The sequence below is a fragment of the Sphaerodactylus townsendi genome, linkage group LG01 (assembly GCF_021028975.2).
Source record: "Sphaerodactylus townsendi isolate TG3544 linkage group LG01, MPM_Stown_v2.3, whole genome shotgun sequence".
NCBI lineage: Eukaryota > Metazoa > Chordata > Lepidosauria > Squamata > Sphaerodactylidae > Sphaerodactylus > Sphaerodactylus townsendi.
Genome location: NC_059425.1, coordinates 156,068,704 through 156,085,860, shown reverse-complemented (window position 1 = coordinate 156,085,860; position 17,157 = coordinate 156,068,704). Strand labels below are relative to the sequence as shown.

At 42.2% G+C, this 17,157-nt stretch overlaps 1 protein-coding gene across 19 annotated transcripts in view; it reads left to right on the top strand.

Moving 5' to 3' along the window:
• The window catches only part of MYT1L (myelin transcription factor 1 like), a 429,027-nt gene that overhangs the window by 226,691 nt on the left and 185,179 nt on the right, over positions 1 to 17,157 (top strand). For all 19 annotated transcript variants that reach the window (XM_048497977.1, XM_048498053.1, XM_048498045.1 and 16 more), the window contains 4 exons: positions 4,054 to 4,136; positions 14,974 to 15,028; positions 15,221 to 15,254; positions 15,560 to 15,622. In XM_048497977.1, the coding sequence (XP_048353934.1) occupies positions 4,134 to 4,136; positions 14,974 to 15,028; positions 15,221 to 15,254; positions 15,560 to 15,622 (155 nt within the window). In that variant the 5' untranslated portion in view covers positions 4,054 to 4,133. The remainder of the gene's footprint in view (positions 1 to 4,053; positions 4,137 to 14,973; positions 15,029 to 15,220; positions 15,255 to 15,559; positions 15,623 to 17,157) is intronic.

The window sequence follows — 17,157 nt, the reverse complement described above, 5'->3', positions numbered from 1 at the left end:
GGCTGCACGAACATTCTAAGGGTGACAGTTAAACAGAGCCAGCTTCATGGCCTGGTGCGCCAGGAAAAAGACGTTTTACCTGGCTCAGGTATGGACTTTGGCGATTTGAAGGTCCGATTACCTGCCCGCAACAGGGAGGGACGTCATGTGAAAATTTGGGGGCAATCTGTCCAGCCGTTTCGGCGTTAGGGGGTCACCAACAAACGGATGGTTAGCTTTTTATATATATATATAGATTAAATTAAGGGCACTTCAGGACTCTTTTTAGGGGGAGTGGTAAATTTTTTGATACACTGAAATTTCTCCCCCGAATCATGACTTTGGATACTTGGTTTTGTCCTGGTTAACAACAATTGGTTCAGCTTTCTCCTAATCTATTGCTGTTACCTGAACAGGACTTTGGGGAGTTGGGTGGGGGGAAGAGGAATTAGCCTGTTCAAGGGTCTCCAGCCAGATAAACAAGAGAACATTTGCCCATGTATACAGATGTTTTATTCCTGTGCGATATTCCTAATAGACAAAGCAACAGAGATAAACCATTTCAAACTAGATGGATTATTTATTTACTAGTACTGAGGCACACAACTAGAGGTAGATTACAGTTACCGATAGCAAAAGACAATGCATATGCCAGTAAGACTCACAGTATCCCTTTTGCTCCCAATAAACACATGCACACACAAACTGAGAATGGGGAAAAGGAAAGAAGGGGGGGGGGCAAAGATAAGGAGGGGAAGAGGTTAATTAAGGCTACCTGATCCAAGATGAGTGAGAAGCTGAGAACTGCAGTGAGAAGGAAAAAGAGCCTGCAAAGGAGTTGCAGGGGTTCTGAGGTAGTGAAAGATATCTGCCACACCTTCCACAGACCTGGGCTAGTTCTTCTATGGAGAAAAAATTCTATAGTTTGACCCAGGACCAGACTTTCCCAGGATCAGGATTGGTCCAAGAAATAGAGTTTCGATTTGACTGGGCAGTTTGAAGGTGACTGCTATCAAACTTAATCAGGAAGAGTAGGAAATGTCTCCTGAAATTTGAAGGTGAGGTCACTGAAGGGTGTTTTTAGTATAATGACAAAGAATTGAGGGATTGACAGGCAAATTGCCCTGTTGTTGACACATCCTGCCTGGGTTACCTTCAGGTGGTAGTTAGCAATGGCATACCTGCAGGAAATTGCACCTGGGGGCAAGTACTGAAATTGTGCACTCCCCCAAAAAAGTTGCACCCTCCCCCTAAAATTAAGGTGGGCAAGCAGCAATTGGCCAGTGGGGCAGGTGGATGGGTGAGTGGGATGGGCAAATGGAGCTGTGCTGCAGGCAGGCAGGAGTGTAGCTGGACGAGCTGGAGTCGAGGCAGACAGTACGTGAGGCATAGTCAACCAGTTAGGGCAGGCAGCAGGTAAAGGCATGGTCAAGGACTCAAGGCAAACCAAAGTCAAGGCACATGCTTATCAGACAGACAGATTGAGAGCCAGAGGTCAGAGGGAGACCAAGCACATAGCGTTTGTGAGGGAGTACACTTGTTACACTGAGACAGAGCCAAGCTCAGGACAGGGCTTATGTAGAAATTTTGGGCAAATGTGACTAGGATCCTGCAAGATCTCAGTTCTCCACAGATGTCTCCATCTGGCAGAGGCTTCTGCCATACCTTGCAGCAATTCAATTAACTCTGCAGCTGTAGCCTCTTCCTTTGCCCCCTTTGAGCAGCTGGCTTGTTGCTTTGCTTTTTTGAGATTCTGGAATGACATCAAGCTCTGCCTGAGCTTGCAAGGAAGGATTTGAAACTGACTCTGCTGCTGGCATTTCCTTGTGAGGAGCCAGCTCTGAATGCACAGTGTCTTCAGGCTCTACATCAAAGTCCTCAGTATGTAGGTCAGTGTCCAGGGACTGCCTCATGACAGGGGTAAGTGGCAAACAAGCAGAGTAGGCAGGCAATCAGCGAACCACAGCTCACCTGCCCACCTTTCTTGCTTAAACACTGGCCTGTCCCTCTCTTATTGACCTCCACTTGCCCTTTCTAGTCTTTGGGGGGAGAGGCTGGGTGACCAAATGTGCTCCCATATGACCAAGGTGAGTGGTGCCTGCCCCCCCCCCCCCGATAAACCCCTGGTAGCTAGAGATCTCCAGTTATTACAACTGATTTCTAGGCAACGACAAGACATCAGTTTACCTGGAGAAAATGGCCAGTTTTGATTCAACATTCCTTGAAGCAGGAGGATGTAATCATATTATGCATGCTTTGGAGCTGGGAGGTAGGTCAATACCTTATACATCATGCCTCTGTATTTGAATGCTTTCTGGTCATGGAAGACAAGATGAACTCTCTAAAATCCCAAGGATTCCCACTGAATCAAGGGAGTGTTCTTGAAAACAATTAAGAAGAGATTGGGGATCTAATTGGGGTGTCTCAACTGTGGAGAAGACAGAAACCTTACACTGCAGTGGTTATTGTTTATGAAGCATAAGTTCACTGCTATTGGATCTTTTGCCTGGATGTAGAGGAAGGAGAGTAGGTTTTTATACCCTGCTTTTCTCCACCTTGAATCATGTTCCCTTCCTCCCCCCACAACAAGTACCGGGTAGCCTGTGAAGTAGGTTGAGTTACAGAATTCTGAGAGAACTGTGACAGGCCTAAGGTTAGCCAGTAAGATTTTTGTGGAGGAAATTCTTGTCGTTCTCCAGATTAGAGTCCTACACACTCAACAACTACACTCAGAGGTCCCTTCCACACATGCAGAATAATGCAATTAAATTCCACTTTCACAATTGTTTGCAAGTGGATTTTGCTATTCTGCACAGCTGCAAAGTACATTGAAAGTGGATTGAGAGTGCATTATTCTTCCTGTGCGGAAGGGGTCAGACTGTGTACCACAAAGGACTCTGCCCTTATATTAGCATTGAAATCCCAGCATTTTGAACGGGTGCAAAATTGGCTGCTATATTCTGTTCCTGTTGCTGTTCCCCTGTACATTTGTATTTGGTTCCTATGACAAAATGAAAAGACAAATGAGTTGCTATTGTTATTCAGGGTACCTAGAAAGTTGAATATGGATAATGAAAGCAAAGAACCTGTGATGACAAAAGAGAGAGTTGTTAGCAACTTATTGGTCCAAAAAGTTTGGGAAGTGCATGTAATGTTATATGAAGTATATGTCATTAAATATACATGACACTATCACAATACCAGCTATCACCCCTTAAGATATTCATAAAAAATGTAAAAGCTCTGGATTTTCTAATACATTTTATTAAATGTATAATTAATCTGTGGGATTTGCTTGTGTAGGATATTAATTATTGAAGTAAACAGTATACCATGCTATAGAAATTAGATATTTAATATGAATAGGGAAAAACCTTTTCTTATATTTCTAAATAAAAACAAAAATAAACATATATCCATTCTTCAAGTTAAAAAGTTCGGCATAGCTATCATTTGGTTACTGAAAGAATATTTTTTCTGAAGCATTATGTATTGTAGCAACTTTTCATTATTTGTGAAATCAACAATTGATTTGCAGAAGAATATAGTCAGAATAAGGGCCAACTCATGTGACTGTATCTGTATGGAGCTGCTAGTTGAAAATCTTGGAATTCTAAAGCAGAAGTGCAAACTGAGAGGAGTTTTGTGACTGCTGCTAATGTACGATGAACTCTGAATGGAATGGCTTTTAGCACACCATTTCAATTGGTCATAATTAGAAGCTTGCGGTGGCATTTGAAAAGCCAATGGGAATAACATTTCCCAGTCACTATGCACTGTGACTGCAGTCACATAATTCCCTCAACTCACTGCTGGAGAAGGAACAACACTGGTTGATTGTTTTATGGCATCAGATACTTTCAGGAGTATTTCAGTGCTCAGTATTCTGTAGAAATTATTTCAGATGCATTAAATCTCAGCTGGAGTTCTCATTGATACAGGCTACTAGGTTTGTAGACACAAGACAGCCTTGACCAAGAAGAAGGAATCCTTAAATGTTTAGAACCCAGTGAAGACATAGGGTTTTTGAACATTTTTGTAGAGTATAACTCCCCTTTTTCTTTCCATTTTCAGATTTTTCTGAAGTCCCAGGTTTGTAGAAGAGTCTACTTACTGTATCCCTGGATGTCATCCCAGCAAGCTTTTTGATCTGCATGGTGAGCCCACTTGGGAAATAGATACATGTTGGCTTCTGAATGGGTTATGGAGGCATCATGCTTTCAAAACTTTATGCTGACAGTGAAAAAAAAAAGCCTCTATGACAGTTGGGGAGGGAGGGGGCAGGATTGCCAATTTTGGCATGGAAAATTCCAGCTAATTTGGAGATGGTTCGTAAAGAGGATGGTTTTGGTAGCTGTGGGAGGTGATGCCATAGAGTCTGCTCTCTGAAGTTGCCATTCCCTTTGGGGTCTCAGTAGTCTGGGCATAAGTTGTAATTTCAGGAGAACTCTAGGCCCCACTTGAAGGTTGAGTGCTCAAAGAGAATTTTCAACCATCCTTCTGAACTAGACTGCTTCTGATTTAAATGTAAACAGTAAAAAAAAAGCTTCCCAGTATGTTTTCCTTTACTCCTCAAAGCATTTGGAGATGCCTCAGTTTCTCATACAAAAATCAAAACATATGTTTTTTAGGGAAAAAGTTCCCCTATCCCCCATTGTTTCCAATGGGAGCTAATAGTAGATGGGTCTACCTTTTGAGGGTCCATAACTTTGGACCCCCTGAACCAAACTTCACCAAACCGGGGTGGTATCATCAGGATAGTCTCCTGCTGATACCAGCCAGGTTTGGTGAAGTTTGGTTTGGGGGGTCCAAAGTTATGGACCCCCAAAGGGGGTGTCCCATCTCCCAATTTTTTCAATGGGAGCTAATAGTAGATGGGGCTACCCTTTTACCCTCATGCATAACTGGAAATCACATTACCTTCCCTAGTTCAAAAATTTTAAAGAAATGATATGGCTTTGCACATACATATACACATTAACAGTTTATTGTTGGAGAGGGGAATATTGAAACTAGAGGAGAATCAAAGTGCAGGTGTTTTTGAAATCAGCTATGCTTAGAATGCTCAGTTGACATGACTGTATGTCAATGTTGTCCTTTCCCCCCATCTAGCACTGTAATAAAATTCCTCTAGTAATAATCATGATCACACCACTGGATAAATAAAGTCAAGTCAGCTGAATCTCAGTGAAATAACAATGTGTGTCATATAGTTAGTATTATGGCACTGACAAAAATCATAATGGCAGTCATCAAAATCAGGTTAAGTATTAGGAATTGCTGAAACACAAACATGTTGGAAGCATGTGAAACAGACCTCTGGTCGTAGCTACATATCATTAGTGAGCCACCTTTATCATTCCGTTCTGGGGAAAAAGGCTTTTAAATTGATATGCATAGGCTTGTCATAAAATAGCAATTTATATTGCACAAAGATCTTTTAGGAAGAAGATAAGTTTTCACCATGTCGGTGCAGGCCTTCTGATGAGCTACCAGGGATGCTTAATGCAACGCCGTTGCATTTGCAAATCACGATAGCCAAGTTGCCAGAAGAGTATAATTATATTATGAATGGACTTGGGAGCAGGGGTAAGAAATGGGTTTTTTTTACAATAGCTGGGCTTTGCTCTGCTTCAAGTTCCTTGCATATAAAAATGAAGGGAAATCTCTTAATGTTGTTGATGCGGGAAAAGGAATTTTCCAGGGGTTGCCACTCAGTTTCAGAATTACCCTTGGCAGTTTCTAACTTGCAGCTTACAACTGGAAACTACTCATTAATGAGAGGCAAAAATTAGGGGCACAGAGATAACAGAGATCCATCACCAGGTCTCCAGACATCTGTAATTTTTTTTAAAAAGCAGGGGAGAGAGCGGGATGATTTGGATTGGTTGCACGGAGCCAGGAGCGAAGGGATTTAACTTCCCTTCTTCTTGTGCCATTTAATCGATGGGAGCCCACCTACCCTGATTATTAGACTGGGTCTAATAATTGGCTTTGCAGAGCTGATTTCTCTTGGGGAATGTGGGCTGCTTTTAAAGCAAATGAGAGATGTCTGCAGATGCAGTTACAGATATACCCTAAAAATACAGAATGTTCCGCTTTCTCAAGTAAGGGGGAACATCATTTTCAGAGTCATAAGATAGATTGTACACACAAGGATCTTTTCAACTGTTGGGAAAAAAAATCAAAACAGATTTTTTTTTAAAAAAACCCTCTTAACTCCAACCCATCTTTGCACAGGGGAGGGAGGGATCTGTTTCAGATTCTCTCCCTGGTAGCTTCTTACATCAAAAGCCACCAAGTTACACTGTAAGTTTCAATGCCAATAAGGCATTCAAATTTATTGGAAATAAAGTAGGTGGTCCCACAATTAATTGGCAGATTTTCTTGCACATTGAGATGTTGCTCCCTTCAGGATAACCATTGTAAAGCAACAGTTAGGTCGTAGACGAGTCCAACACTTTGTTTCACTCTTTGCATTTGTGTGTAAAAGTGTAGCAATAATAGGAAGTGATAGAGCATCTACATAGGTCTGTACCTAGAAATCAAATTTCTCACTCATTTCATATTTGTTTACTAAAATATTTATCTCCCTCCTTTCCCTTGTGTCTCAAGGTGGATTAGAATTTCAATTTAAAGTCAGGCATAATGCTATAAATCCCTATTAGTCCCACCACAAGATACTGCCTTCATCTCAAACTCCATTGAGAGCCTAGCAAATAAAATAACTTTTACAGCACAACCAAAAACCTTCAAGAACTGCACCCTTTCCCCCATCTTAGCGAGCCACTTCCACAAGTTGGTAGCCATGGCTGAAAAGGACTTGGCTTGGGTAGATGCACAGAGGGCTACTCTAGCAATGGGAGCAGGAAGAAGGTGACAACTAGTTAAGATAAGTATACTTAGTGATTATTTGAATACAAGATGCTCCACTATGGTTAGCTAGGATCTGTCAAACTAGGAACTGAAACCACAGATTAAAAAGAACATGTACTCACCACAGTGAATTTGGTTTCATATGATGTGTGAATGCATACATCCTGGCTTGATCCTGGCTTGTTTCTTAGAACCATCTGCCTGACTAAACGTAATGAAGTTTGTATATGTCAAGGTAAATAAGAGTTTCAGGTTATCTGTAAACAGCATCCTGGTTTCACAAGATAAATATAGGTTTTAATGTTATTGTCATTAACACAAGTCATTAGAATTCAAATGTACAGCCTTTAATAACATAAGCACTGCTGTCTTTGAAGAAAGTGTGTTCCCTTTTGGAACAAATTGATGCAATTTGCAACTTGAATGTATCAAATAAGGATTTCATTGCTTCAGCAAGTTTTAGTTACATACAAGATTGCAGGCTGTTGAGAATCACAAAGCTCTTCAGCAGGAAAACAATACATAAGTAAAGGAATCACACAAACCATTAGCATTTTTTGTACATCTAGAATTTTCTCTCATGCCCACAGCTGTGTTGTTTTAAGAAACCGTGTCAGTTCAGGGGTGTTGTGGTTTTTCCAGGTTGTATGGCCGTGTTCCAGTAGCATTTTCTCCTGACATTTCGCCTGCATCTGTAGCTGGCGAAATGTCAGGAGAAAATACTACTGGAACACGGCCATACAACCCAGAAAACCCACAACACCCCTGTGATTCCGGCCGTGAAAGCCTTTGACAATACATGTCAGTACATTTTTATTCTTGTTCAGCATCAGAACTGGGTGTATTCTTTAAGGATGCACAGGACACTTGGTTGTGACTAGACTCCAGAGATTACAGTTTCTAATCCATAGATGCTCAACCTTGTAATAGAACTTTTCTTGGTCCTTCATTGGCTTTCCCAGATTTTGTTGACCTGGTCCTGTTGAAACAGATAAAAACAGCTCTCTCACTCTCTATAGAAGTGACTTTACAGATGGAAACAGAAGAGAGTAGACACATATTTTTATGTGTTATCTGGGCCAAAGCTGTACTGACTATAAGGGATCTACAATGTGCAGAATAATTAACCATAAAAGCTAATGCAGTGTGGGTGATAACTAAATGGGATAGAGAGGAGTAAAACCTCTTCTATCTATATAACATCCCTGAATATCCAGGCAGGTTTATCCAGGTTCCAGTCCTCTCAGCAATGTTCAGGACTGCTCAGCCACTTCTCTGTGAAACACAGGCAGGTATTTGAAGTGACGAGTCTAGATAGTTTCTCTCTTTGCATCATGGATCCCAAAGGGTATTCCTCTCCCTGTCCCTACACAGCCACAGAAGCCTTGAGAGTATGGTGTGAGTAACATCACCTTTGAATCCCTGCCTGAGTGTGGTTACCAAATATCATGAATTTGTTTCAGGTCTTTCCTAAAACATCTTTTATTTGGGCTTCTCTACTTAAGTGAAACTCCACTTTTGATTGTGTGAGTTTTTGATCATCAGTCAGTCTCCCAAGAATAAGTTCCCTTGATATTCACTAGTCTGGTCACCTGAGATCCCACCACATTTCACTTCAATCTTCTGTTAGATGATTAATAATCAATTCAGAACATTATCCAGAGGTTTTTAAAAACTTGGTCTGAGTTTATTTATTTATTTATTTATTGTTTACATTTTTATACCGCCCCATCCCCTAGGGATTTTAAGGGTACTTTTATCTTTTCATAATATAACAATTAACAACCAAGTTGAAACCCCCCTCTAGCTGTACATCATAGTCTGCATGTGGAGAAATTATATTTTCTATCTCCAGTTTTGTTGATGCTGAATGAACATTCCCTGTTACATAGGGGAAGGGAAATACACTCGTGTTGCCTGGGCAACACTGGGATGTTCCCCTCCCTTCCTGTGTTCAACTTCAGCTGTAGAGCACTGTGTGGGAAGGTGGGCAAGCTTCCTTGTATTGCCTAGGAAACTGGGCTTTTCCTACCCTGATGCAGCTTCCCAGAATTTCAGCAAGCAGGATATGTACATGTGTTGTTTAAGCAACTGAGAAGTACTTGGCCTTTTCCTGTGCTGAGACATGATGGTGTTGAAGAGCAGGCAGACAGGTTATCTTAACTACAATTAGTCACAAAAGAAGCAAAAAAATGTACACTGGATTTTCCCAGAGGAGCGTGTGGAAACCCACAACCTTATCCTTGCCACTTTACTTCAAATTATTTAAGAGACATATTTTACGCAAGCCCTAATTCCCTATCAGTGCAATTGAGTAATCTCAATGGATGTGCTTTTTTTTCAAAGCAGGGGAAATGAAGGTAGAGATTCAGATTTTTTCCTGTCAGCCTTCTTGCCTTACAGGTTGGGTGGGAGAGAGCAAAAGATTAGGGCTTCTTCCACTTTTCTCTCCTCCCTTCTTAAGAGAAAACACACTTCAGAGACGTGAGAGACCAGTGATTATGAAGGATCATCTCTATATGTGTGAGAAACCTCAGGTTTCTTAAATATCTTTATTACCTTGAAAGGCAGTGCACCCAAGGTGGGTTCGGAATGCATGCCTATTCAGGTATAAAGCTGGGCGGGGGGAGCAATTTTAAAACAAAACCAGAATTAATTCTATGCTTCTGCTTCCACCATCCAACATATGCATATATTTCATTGCATTTTGTTGCTGAGATTATGTTTTCACCCAGCTAGATTCCAGTATAGAAAGCATACCAGGCTGGCAAAATAAATAAATGCTAAAACAAGTAGAATACAGTCAGGTGAAGCACAGAGGAGCCTGGTGCTAGATTTCCTTATGATGTGTTCAGTTTTTTGTTAAAACAATCAGACACAACTCTTTTCCTACTTGTGAATTTGGGGAAACAATATTCATGTCCATTCATGTTTAAAGGGGAGGGGCTATTTTTAAGTTAAACTGGAATGAGCCTTTAGTCCCCAATTTAGTCCAGTCTACAAATGGAATTTTAATTACTTAAAGAATGGAGCTGCTTTCTCCTATTAGCTTGAACTTTGAGAAGTAGGATGCTTTGAGTAAGGGGTGCAACAACAATCTACCAAAGTGATAGAAATTATTATCAGATTGATTTGCTAATACAACAAACTTTCTGTTCAGTGTGAAAGAATCCAAAAGGTTACAAAGAAAAAATAATCAAAATCAGGGTTGTTTTTTTCAAGGGGTGGGGGAATAGATGCCTAATCTGGAAATTCATTGGAAACTTTCCATTAAATAACTGTATTGTTTACACTGGTTATATTTCCCAGAGGCCCCTTCCGCACGGGCAGAATACGGCAGCCTGGGGAAGGCAAAAACGGCGTCCCCAGGGAGCCTTTCGCACAGGGGGCGCAGCTGCTTCGCAGCCGCACCGCCCAAGCGGTGCGAAGCCGCTGTTTTCCAACCTCGGTTGCTCAGAAAGGATTTTGGAAAATGGCGGCTTGGAGCCACTGCCGTGCGCACGGCAGCCTTCCCTCTCCCCATGTCCGGGCGACCTACCTGTCCTGCTGCCCTCTGGTGCGTCGCCGAGGCCTGGGGACACGCCCCCTCTGCCCTGCGACTCCGGAGCGGTCGCGCAGGGCAGGGGGGCGTGTCCCCTGGCGACGTGCCGGAGGGCCGCAGGACAGGTAGGTCGCCCTGACGACGGCGCAGCTCTGCGCCGTCGTCCTGGGAGGTTCTGGGACCATTAATGCGAACGTCATCTACGCCAACCCGACCCCTTCCGCCGCCATGCGGAAACAGCCATAGGGGTTGATATATTATGAAAAGATAAAAGTACCCTTAAAATACCACAGATTTAACTGCTGGGATAAGGACAATTAAATCCCAAAATTACATCCCAGGAAGGGGAGAACTGATATATGATGATGTGTGAGTTCTCAATAGAAATCTTAATCATAGCTTCCATATGCTCGTATGGTGAAGCTGCCAAGTGTCTTGAAGCAGTATTGGGCTGGGTCTTTAATCTCAATTATCCTGACTTTTGAGGTGATTGATCAAGAGTAGGCTTAGAAGGAAACTTTGAGCTTATACCCCTAAATTTTGCCTGAAGTAAAAAGAAACTTCCAGGATGTGGGAAAATCTAGAAAACCATTGATTTGAACTTGAGTTGTTGTCAGTACCAGAGTCCAGACTTGTGTGAAGACTATGGCAATACCTATCAGGCTGGGCCAATTTCAAGGTTCTTTATACATAAAGAATTAGTTAGCAATTAGTATATATATCATATATCAGTTCTCCCCTTCCTGGTATGCCTACTTACTGACTTTTCCCAGTTATCTGTACTTCCTAGGATTTATGCTTAGTTATTAAATATTTATTTTATTTATGAGTTCTGGGTGTGAACAAACTGCTCAGATAACCAAATGATCCTGAAAATTTGTGGGCTATATTCTGACCAATTCTGTCAGTATTGAATGGAAGGGCTGAGGTGAGAGAGGGTCAGAGAAGGGGGAAGGGTTTTTGGTTCACACTCAGGCGAATTCCGCATGGGCCAAAAACAGCCTTATGAAAATGGTGTAAAATGTTTTTAAATGGTGTAAAAGGGTTTACACTGTTTTCACACCGCTGTTTTTGGCCCATGCGGAATCGGCCTTAGTGGTGACACAGTGTGAAAATGCAGTCACAAAGCTCTTTTATGATTGCATACAATTTGTAAAAATATTTACAGGCTATTTTCATGAGTCCAAAGTGTTCTTGGCCATATGTGTTTGCAGACAGTGACTTGGATTATTACAGCAAGAATGCATATATTTAAGATGTGACAACTGAGATGTTTATCTAAATCCTTTCAATTTGATAGGGAGTGTCAAGAAACTGAGTCCCTTAGTAGTTTCTTGTTCTTTTACACATTGGTTCAGGGTTCAGGCCTACAATAGGAAAGTTTAAGTTGGAAAATAACTGTGCTGTTGCTTGAGATTCAGCAAGCTGTGACCTTTTGCAACTGAGATAAGAACCCAGGTATTGGGAGGAGGAGGTTTCTGTCTTGACTGCACTCTAGTCTTCAAAGCCGAGAGCAGGAACTGCAGTCCCTCCAGTTAATGAAGATGAAATCATGAGGCTCAAGACGTGTAAGAACTGTAGATTAACCCCCACCTCATAATCTCACTCTGACCACACACCTCACCTTCCCCAGTTACGTGGCTAGTAACATGGTTACATAGTTGATTGACATTACCAGCCACAGATCTGATTGATCATGAAGATTAGAAGCTTGCCCCTTGGCTTCTGACTTTTTGGTTAGTGAAAGAGAGCTGGTGGTTGCCACTAAGGGGCTTTCCCCACTGACAGAGTTGAACTGGTTTCTACCTAGGTTCACCTCAGTGAATCCCCACTGCCACCGAGCTCAACATTGTTTTGTCTCAGTCCCCCCCCCCTCAGAACTGCGACATCCTTGTTGCAGTTATGAACTACACTTTTCTGCTGGAGCAAGGTCGATACCGCTTCGAAGTGGGGAAGCATCGAAACGACACCTCATCCATTCAACCAATCACAAGCTGCTTTTGTGGCATGCGCAAAACGGGAGAGTCATGGTGGGCAGAAAGCGCATGTAACTGTAAACTGTAAAAACTGTAAAAAAAAAAAGAATGCTCCCATTTCCCACCGTAACACAAGCGCCAATCACGACCAAGGAGCAAAACAGGCACCAAGATGATCCCGCCCACTTAGCTTGGTTCCAGGGGGCCAACTCAGTTTCTGTGGGGACAGCCTGAAATCGCCCTCCACTGAAGGGAACCGAGTTGACCTTAGCTCCCTTCTGTAGTGGGGAAAGCCCCTAAGACTGAACAAATATCCAGTGCTTGGAAATTTTGGATGTTTCTGTCCTTTGGACTAGGGTTCTTGACAGGGGGTTTCATCTTACCAATGAACAATCAATTGTACAAGACAGTAAGAAGGCTTTGAAATTTAAGAAAAGTGTCTTGCTAATGAAGGGAAGTTTGTGAACAATAACAAAATGTCTTTTAATTCACAAAGTAATAATGGGAATAAATGAAAAACACAACCATTTTCTAAAAAGGTCTGCTCACAGTGTCACTCTATATATGACAGACATAAAACACCAATGACACTGTGTAGTTTTGCTGGCACTCTAAAGTGGAATTTGGGATTTTAGAAATGAAAGCCAGAATGTCAAGTTGGCCAAAGCTTATATCCAATGTAGTCAATAGGAGTCCTATTCACTGCAAATACTAATGAATTTAATGGGGTATTTATCAGTGGCAATATTTAATTATAATTTGTAATCTTTAATCTTCTGAACGCTTTATTGTTGGTGATACAATAGGATTATTTCACAGTAGTACAAAATAAGAAATTATGTTCTCCCGGAAGAAACTTTACAAAACAGCATGATAACAGCTCTAGGTTTACACAGAATACAGTACTAACAGATTTATTTTCAAATTAACTGCAGGGCATGGGGAATGCAGTGATAATTTAGATATTTTATCTAGTGTGACACGGGATGAGTTTTGACTCCTTTCTTAGCCCAGGCATGTGTGTAGGACCACCTTCAGCAGATCTGCGAGATAGAGATACCTTTCTATTAAGCACTGATGCTGAGATTCAATTGTAACGTATTTTTGCATTTTGAGCATTGGCCATTTAGTAGTTATTTCATGGAGGGCTGGAGTTCAGAGTGCAAGTTGTTTTCCCATGCTGTTTGATAATGAAAATATCAGTGCTATTCACATGGGGTTGTGCTGTACAGTTACTGTGTGCAAAATGTGATGAGAACTCTCCCAGCCTTTAAATGAACTGGAGAATCTTACCATTGCACGTATTTGGACGAAATGGCTTCTGAAGGGCTCTCCAATCCCATTTTCTCAACCCAGTGATTTATTTTGGATGTGGTAGTTCTAATCCATGTACAGAGCTGCCAACCAGTAAAGCTCTTGTGTCAGTTTTAATGGATATGGCTGATCCAAGCATACATTCTTTCATACACATAGTTCTTTTCCCTCTGTTGCAATTAATGGAGACCCCATGATCACAACATCCGTAAACACAGCTGAGCACCTACGTAGATCTCTGATCAGAGATCACCATTCTATTACAAAGATCTGTGCTGTGTATACTTGACAGAATTATTTTGGAATGTATCCAGTGACTGTAGGTTTAACTAATTTTAAACACACTAGAGTTACACAGAATAATGCAGCAGCCCCAAAACAAAAACCCATACCTGCATTAAAGAATACCAATAATCAAAAATCTTAAAAGTATTTTTGTACTCACTTAATCTATCCTATTTTATCTCTTTGCCCAAAAGCCTTTCTTGAAAGCTTCCTAGTGTACTGGAATGCCTGATCTCAGTTCAAAAATGTAGAAAAATATTTTCCTTCTTACCTCAACTGGAGTACCTTTAAAGACATCCCTTTTTAAAGAAAGGGGAGGGGAGGAGGGGGAAGGGCCCCTGACACCTGGACGTGGCCCACCCACCCTAGCGAAGGGAGGGGAGGGAGGGGGAGGGGTGCCATGCAAGGGAGGGGACGGAAGGGGAGGGGGGTCCGGCATCTGAACATGGCCCACCCACCCTAGCTAAGGGAGGGGAGGGAGGGGGAGAGGTGCCATGCAAGGAAGGGGACGGAAGGGGAGGGGGCCCCGGCATCTGAACATGGCCCACCCACCCTAGCAGAGGGGGGGGAAGGGAAGGGAGGGGTGCCATGTAAGGGAGGGGAGGGGTGGTATACAAGGGAGGGAAGGGGAGTGGGCCCAGCATCTGAACATGGCCCACCTACCCCAGCGGAGAGAGGGGGAGGGGAGTGAGTGAGGGGTGGCATGCAAGGGAGGTTTCTAATATTATAGGTTTCTAAAAAGCAAACAAAATAGTTTGAGCACACAAACTGACTGATTAGGATTTTAAAAAGCCATGTGCTTTCTTGTTTCTAAACAAAACCTATGGAGCCTTAAAAATCCTTTCTGGCGCAGGCTTTTTCTTTATAGAATAAAATAGAATTAAAATAGTGTCAATAAATTGTGTGTTTGAGTGAGAGAGAGAGAGACTGTATCAGTCTGTGTGCATTGATAGTCTGTGCATACAGGATAAGAGCATTGACTGCCTGCTAATCTGTTCCCAGATGGAGGTGGATGCAGACGAGAAGCGCCATCGCACACGGTCCAAAGGTGTTCGAGGTACGTCTCTTGCTTCAGTAAATCACTCAAGGCCCCTGCTCGGGGTGACCTTCATCCTCCAGAATCTCTTTGCATGATTCATTCTGACCCCTTGCTTTTTTACACAGCCTTTTTTTGGCAATTTTCAACAGAAGAGGGGGGGGTTACTTGCAATAGATGATAAATTTTTATATATTTTCCATCTCTCTGCAGTTCCCGTGGAACCAGCCATACAAGAGCTGTTCAGGTTAGTGCTCTGAGTGTAAAATGTATCCCCATTAGCAATTTAGAAAATTCATGCCTTTTAATGGGTATAATGCACTTTCAAGTTCATTGGTGGTTTGCTCATGCCCTGCTGCACTGATGAAATTAATTCCCCTGGGATTTGCTAATAAAAAGCATCCCTCTCCCTCCCCCTCTATTCCTTCAGTTATTTGATTTTTCGCTTTCTTGTCTTTGTTGCCCTCCATCTCTGTAATACCTACTGCCTGCATTTGATATAATCTGTGCAGCACACCTAAACCTGTATAATTAATTCCTTCCCTTTTACAGCTGCCCTACTCCTGGCTGTGATGGCAGTGGTCACGTTAGTGGCAAATATGCAAGACACAGAAGGTAAAATGTGTGCGTGTTTGTGTTTGTGTTTGTGTGTGCATGTGTGTGGGCTGTTAATTCAGTGAAGATACTTGGTAAACTGTGAAGATACTTGCCTGGCACAATCCTGTTTATCGAAGTCATAATGTTGGCAGAAATGACACAGTACCTTTACTTTTGTCTCCTTTTGTATTCACCTGATTGTGGTCTGTCTTTGTTAGAACCTCTTAAACATTAACTTTTTGGTCCAACAAAACTGCAGTGTAATTGGAAATCTAAAAAACCAAAGAGGTGTTGGTGTGCCCCTTCCTCATTATCTAATCAAGCTTGGCACTGATTAGACATGTTGAAGGATAATCTCAAAATGCAAAAGAAAAAAAGAAGTGTTTTACTGAAGCCGCTTGTTTCTACTTCCCAGCTGTCCTTTTGAGGTTCACACGTGGCAGAATTAAAGTGTGGCCTCATTGGCATTTTCTTCTGCCAGTGTGAATTCTATCATTTAATATAGTTCATATAATGGAATGAAAATATGGGCTTTTTGAGCACAGTAGTTCAAGGATGAGGTTAAATCTAGAGGACAGAACCAGAGGTGGGATCCAGCAGGTTCTCACAGGTTCCTGAGAGTAGGTTACTAATTATTTGTGTGTGCCGAGAGGGGGTTACTAGTTGGTGATTTTGCCACGTGATTTTTGCCTTAGTTACGCCCCTCCTCTCAGCAGCAGCGCGCAGAACTTGAAGCAGTCTAGCAGGAGGTGCACCGGCGTGTATGGCAGCCTGCGCCTGCGTGCATTCGTTTCCCGCCCAAGGACCGGCGCAGCGGCTGCGTCCTTGCCACAGCCCCACCCAGGAATGCCCTGCCCCCGTCATACCCCACCCAGCCCCATTGGCGCTACACCACAGTTTGAATCCCACCACCACGGGAACCTGTTACTAAAATTTTTGGATCCCACCACTGGACAGAACTATGACTGTTCAGTGATTGAGATCCAGATGACTGTATTATTGCCAGAAAGTCTGTGAAAGTAAAATGAACGATGAAATTTCCAGTGATGAGAGATGTTGACCATTTACTGTCAATAATACCTCAGAGTACGGTTGTTTTGTTTGTATGGCAATAATGGCATTTGCAAATTTAGTCTTTATACGTGAAGAGCAAGGTGCATTGGCTTGGGATTTCACAGGAGAAACGGATGTAGATATAGTATCCTTTCTGCTGATCTACTCTCCACACACAACGTCCTTTGCTAATATCCTTTTTTTCCAGACAGATTTTGTAATTGCAAAACCTTGTCAGCAAAGAAGGTGGAATTACAAGGAACTTGGGCTTCCAGTGAAAACAACTGTCTTGAGTTCAGTTTCCCTCTCATCTGCACAATATCTACTTCAGTTTAAACCATCACTTGATGTCATTGTGGAGTCTATTGCCTAAGTCCCTCTTCATTTCAATAGATGTTGATCATTGGGCAATAAAAAAAGCACAGCGTATTGACAGCAGGGCATGGCAAATGCTGAATTGGATGTTATGGAGAGCAAATAGGAATTGGGTGTACATCTGT